Source organism: Ictalurus punctatus, chromosome 25 (genome assembly GCF_001660625.3).
Source record: "Ictalurus punctatus breed USDA103 chromosome 25, Coco_2.0, whole genome shotgun sequence".
In the NCBI taxonomy this organism is placed as follows: Eukaryota; Metazoa; Chordata; class Actinopteri; order Siluriformes; family Ictaluridae; genus Ictalurus; species Ictalurus punctatus.
Genome location: NC_030440.2, coordinates 16,875,789 through 16,880,788, shown reverse-complemented (window position 1 = coordinate 16,880,788; position 5,000 = coordinate 16,875,789). Strand labels below are relative to the sequence as shown.

At 42.5% G+C, this 5,000-nt stretch overlaps 1 protein-coding gene across 1 annotated transcript in view; it reads right to left on the bottom strand.

The window, feature by feature from the left end:
• The window catches only part of syne1a (spectrin repeat containing, nuclear envelope 1a), a 210,663-nt gene that overhangs the window by 115,123 nt on the left and 90,540 nt on the right, over positions 1 to 5,000 (bottom strand). Inside the window, exon 56 of the mRNA XM_053675608.1 lies at positions 2,061 to 2,420. Within this exon, the coding sequence (XP_053531583.1) occupies positions 2,061 to 2,420 (360 nt within the window). The remainder of the gene's footprint in view (positions 1 to 2,060; positions 2,421 to 5,000) is intronic.

The window sequence follows — 5,000 nt, the reverse complement described above, 5'->3', positions numbered from 1 at the left end:
GTGTGTGTGTGTGTGTTTTTAATCTAATCTCGATCTGATGCACAAGAGCAGAAGAACTCCCCAGCACTCCTGTTTCTATCACATGAACATCTGCGATTTCGGTATTTGCTGCTATTTCTTTATTTATATATAATTTAAATATTAGTATATATAATCCCGTTCTTTCTCTTTTTAGTTTATATACATGTATATATATTAGATTTGTTATATTTATTTTTTCTGATTTCCTCGCCGGCCGGTAAAAAAAGCGAGAATTTCATCGTGTAAAACAATAAAGTCTCCAATCTTACAGACACAAAAATATATCGTTTTAAACATTTTAATTAATAAAAAAAATTAATTAAAAATTTAATAAAAAAAGTCTATTATTAATCATATTAAGAAATAAATGAATAATAAGTGTGTGTGTGTATATATAAAATATATTTTAAAATTTTAAAAATATTTTTATTTATTTAAAATATAAATAAACAATTTACCAGTGAAGAAAGAAAGAAAAACTTTTATATATATTTTAATATTATATATCAATTTTAAATATTAAGATTAAGCTGTTTGCACTCAGTCTGTAATTATTATTATTTTTTTTAAATTACAAACATTACAAAGTTTAATGAAAAGGCATCATAATATCAGTGGTATCTGTAGAAACTAGTTTAGTGTGACATCACGATGTCGAGGTCACATGGTCACATGGCCCAGCCCCACGCGGAACAGTTCAATAAGGGATAAACGCATGCATTAAAAATCTATATCCTCAACGTATACGTTTCTGTAACGCTGCTTTTGGACAACGTTCATTGTTAAAAGCGCTATACAGATAAACACCGAATTGAACTGAATTAAAATAGGCAGCAATTTAACGCAGAAAAATCTTAGCTAATTTCATTTTTTAAATATATATATATATATATATATACGTATATATGTATAAATATATAAAAGTGTCACTGAAACTCACTTGTAGGTCATGAATCTACACAAAACAGCCCATAATACTGAAGCAGAGGGAACAAATGTATACATTTTCCAACATTATTTACAAAAGAACATGCTCGTGAATGAGATCTTTTGAGAAGAGAAATAGTTACGAGCTAAAATGTTTTTGTTTTGCTGATAAAAATAAATAAATCATCTTTTACGCAGAAGGTCTCAGTAGCTGCGTTTACTGCTCTGGGTTTACTGCTCCATGTTGCCCCCTAGTGGAACAAGTGAGAATCTTTCAAATCTTTTTTCACAATTTTACATTTTAAAATGTATTTTGGTGATCTGGATTAAATTCTTTATCAGGTTAGTGTGTATGTTTGACGCCGCCAGGGTGTGCACTTTACTCATGTGGGCATTAATTTTTAATTTTTTAAATTTTTTTACATAACATGTATAAAATAAAATAAAAAAACCCTGTTTTTAGCCAAGATTTTGACTTTTTTTTTTTACAATAAATTTTTTAAAAATTCTTTTTAGTTTATTTAACAGCATTCCTGCTGATTTTGAGTACAAATTGTCCATTTTGTATCTCACAGTCTTGCCTAGTTTTGTTTAGACCATGCAGTACCTTTTTGAAATCCTGTACACTACCTGAAAAAAAGAAAAGAAAAAGTAATGGCTCTTGGTACAACACTCAGTAGAAATGCTGTGACGTCTGTAATATCATTTCAGGATGCAAGCAATTAAAAAGAAAAAGAAAGAAAGACACAGCTCCATCTTATTCCTGTGCAAACACTCTTAGAAATCATTTTTAAAAACCGAAAGGTACCAAACGGCATTTTCCCCATATCGCTGATGAGGTTTAGTGAAAATTATTTTTAATAATCCGTCAATTATGGTTTTATTCTAAAAGGTAAGCTTGGGTGGTAGGGTAGGAGTAGGAGAAGGGGGCGTGGCTAAAGTTCGAAGACTGCATACACTTCAGGTTTGATTGATATTTTATTTAAAAATCTCTCACTTTAACCAGCTCTCTTTGGGACCCGGAGGACACATAAACGTGCGCAGTATATCATGTTATCGTTCTAATATCGTAAACCGGTATGGTTCCAAACTCACTCCTCCTCCTCCGTTACCTTAGCGACGGTCCAGCCCTCCACCGCTTCGGCGCCGCTGTTCCGCCTCTCGGAGCGCTTCAGCCCGTCGCTCCACTCCCTCAGCTGCCGCTCGAGACGCCCCGTGTCTTCCTCGAGCTGTTCGGCGAGCCGAAGCCGCTCGCGCTCGGCCCCGGTCGCCACCGTGACGGCGTTCTCCAGGGTGTCGCGCGCCCTCAGTGCCTGCCCCTCCCACTGCCGCAGGGCGCGCGCCAGCGCCAGCACCTCTCCGTCCATGAGCTCGCAGCCCGCCGCCGCCGTCAGCCTGCACGCGCTCTCCGCGCTCAGCCGCACGCGCCGCAGACGCTCGCGCCCCTCGCGCGCTCCCTGCGCCACCAGCTCCTGTCAGAGAGCGAGAGAGAGAGTGAGAGAAAGAGAGTGCGAGAGCGAGAGAGAGAGAGAGAGGGCGGGGATTGGAGGTAAAGTTGCTACGGTAACTGCCGCATGAACGGCTCGTGACGTTTCCGGCGGGAACCGGGGCTATTTATCGCGCGCTTCTAGTTACCTCCTGCCTGTCAGCAGTTCCCTTCTCTCTCTGTCACTCTGTGTGTGTGTGTGTGCGCGCGCGTATAGAGAGAGAGAGAGAGAGAGAGAGAGAGAGAGAGCGACGTTTTTTGGTCCTTACCTCTCTACCTCTCTCACTCTCTCCCCTGCTCCCCCCTCTCTCGCTCTCTCTTTCTCCCCTTCTCTCTCTCCTTCTCTCTCTCTCCCCATCTCTCTCTCTGTCTGTCTGTCTCTTTCCCCTTCTCTCTCTCTCCCTTTCTCTCTCCCCTTCTCTCTCTCTCTCTGTCTGACTCTCTGTCTGTCTGTCTCTCTGTCTGTCTGTCTCTTTCCCCTTCTCTCTCTCTCCCCTTCTCTCTCTCTCTGTCTGTCTGTCTCTCTGTCTGTCTGTCTCTTTCCCCTTCTCTCTCTCTCTCTCTCTGTCTGTCTGTCTCTCTGTCTGTCTGTCTCTTTCCCCTTCTCTCTCTCTCTCTCTCTCTCTCTCTCTCTCTCTCTCTCTCTCTCTCTCTCTCTCTCTTTCTCTCGGTTAAAGAGAAGAATCACACTTACACACATGTTCTGCCTTTTCATTATATCCACCGGAGCTAAAAGGCTAATACAGGCTGATTAATACATAATGGAAGATTATAACCAATGACATTTCCCCCTTTTCCCCCCTGAGGCGCTCACACACACACACACACACACACACACACACACACACACACACACACACACACACACAGAGAGAGAGAGAGACTCCTCACTACATCAGTTATACATTCCTTTTCAATTCCACCATTGAACTATTTACTGTATGTCACATACACCGATCAGCCATAACATTAAAACCACCTGACTAATATGGTGTAGGTCTCCCTCTCTCTCCCAGTGCCACCAAAACAGCTCTGAGCCGTCGAGGCACGGACTCCACAAGCCCTCTGAAGGTGTGCTGTGGTATCTGGCACCAGTCAGCCCTGTACGCTGTGAGCTGGCCTGCATGGATCAGACTTGTTTGTCCAGAACGTCCCACAGACGCTCGATCGGATGGAGATCTGGGAATCCAAGTCAACACCTTGAACTCTCTGTCATGTTCCTCGAAGCGTCCCTGAACTATTTTTGCAGTGTCTCAGGGGTACCGTGAAGGGGTGTACTTGTTCTGCAGCAGTGTTTAGGTACTGTAGGTGGGACGTGTCAAAGGAACATCAACATGAACACCAGGACTCGAGGTTTCCCAGCAGAACATTTCCCAGAGCATCACACTGCCTCCACCGGCTCGCCTTCTTCACATAGTGCATCCTGGTGCCATCTCTTCCCCAGGTAAGACACACACACACACACACACACACACACACACACACCCGACCTCCACATGATGTAAAAGAAAACGTGATTCATCAGACCCGGCCACCTTCTTCCGTTCCTCCATGGTCCAGTTCTGATGCTCACGTGCCCATTGTAGGCTCTTTCGGTGGTGTACAGGGGGTCAGCCACAAGACCTGCTGTTTTAGAGACGCTCTGACGCGGTCGTCTAGCCATCACAGTTTGGCCCTTATCAACGTCGCTCAGATCCTCACGCTTGCCCATTTTTCCTACTTCCAACACGTCAACTTCAGAACTGACTGATCACTTCCTGCCTAATAAATATACCCCGCCCCTCGACAGGTGCCACCGTAACGAGATAATCAGTGTTATTCACTTCACCTGTCGGTTTTAATGTTATGGCTGATCGGTGTTTTCCTCCGTATGACCGCAAAAAGATCTCATTATTAGTGCCAATAATTCTGGAGGTCACCGCATACGATGAGTAAATTATAAGCTGCAGCTTCACAGAAAAAAAAAAGAGCAGTCTCTGAAATATCTTTCCTGTAGACTGACTCTTACACACACACACACACACACACAGCCAAGGGCAAATAAAAGTCCATCAAGCTGATCAATAAGTACAATCAATATTTTTCTCACATCATTTTTCCTTCTCACACATTTTCCTCGAGTGAGATACGAGTGAGAATGAAATACAGAGAACAAAGAATGATCTAGAAAACGATCCGACCTGTCCAGAGTAGAGACGAGGAAACAACCTACCTGTTTTCTTCGCTCGCAATTTTACGTCTGTGTAACATTCTGCATTCCATGAATAAATAAATAAATAAATAAATAAATTCGTCTTTCATTTTATTTGTTGAAAAAAAATTAATAAAATCATTTACTCCTCTTCGAGGCTGATCCTGATTATACAGGTTTGGGGTTTTTTTTTTTTCCTAACAGTTACCGTAAACGCCATTTTTAAAGAAAGGGGGCGGGGCTACATACAAGCTCAGTGAGTGATGTCGCTGAATAAATCACACTCGCTTTGAACCCATCGCATCCGAGATCAGAGGACGACGGCGACGACACTCGCTCGGTATGCGGTTGTCATGGAAACGTTTGCGTCAAACT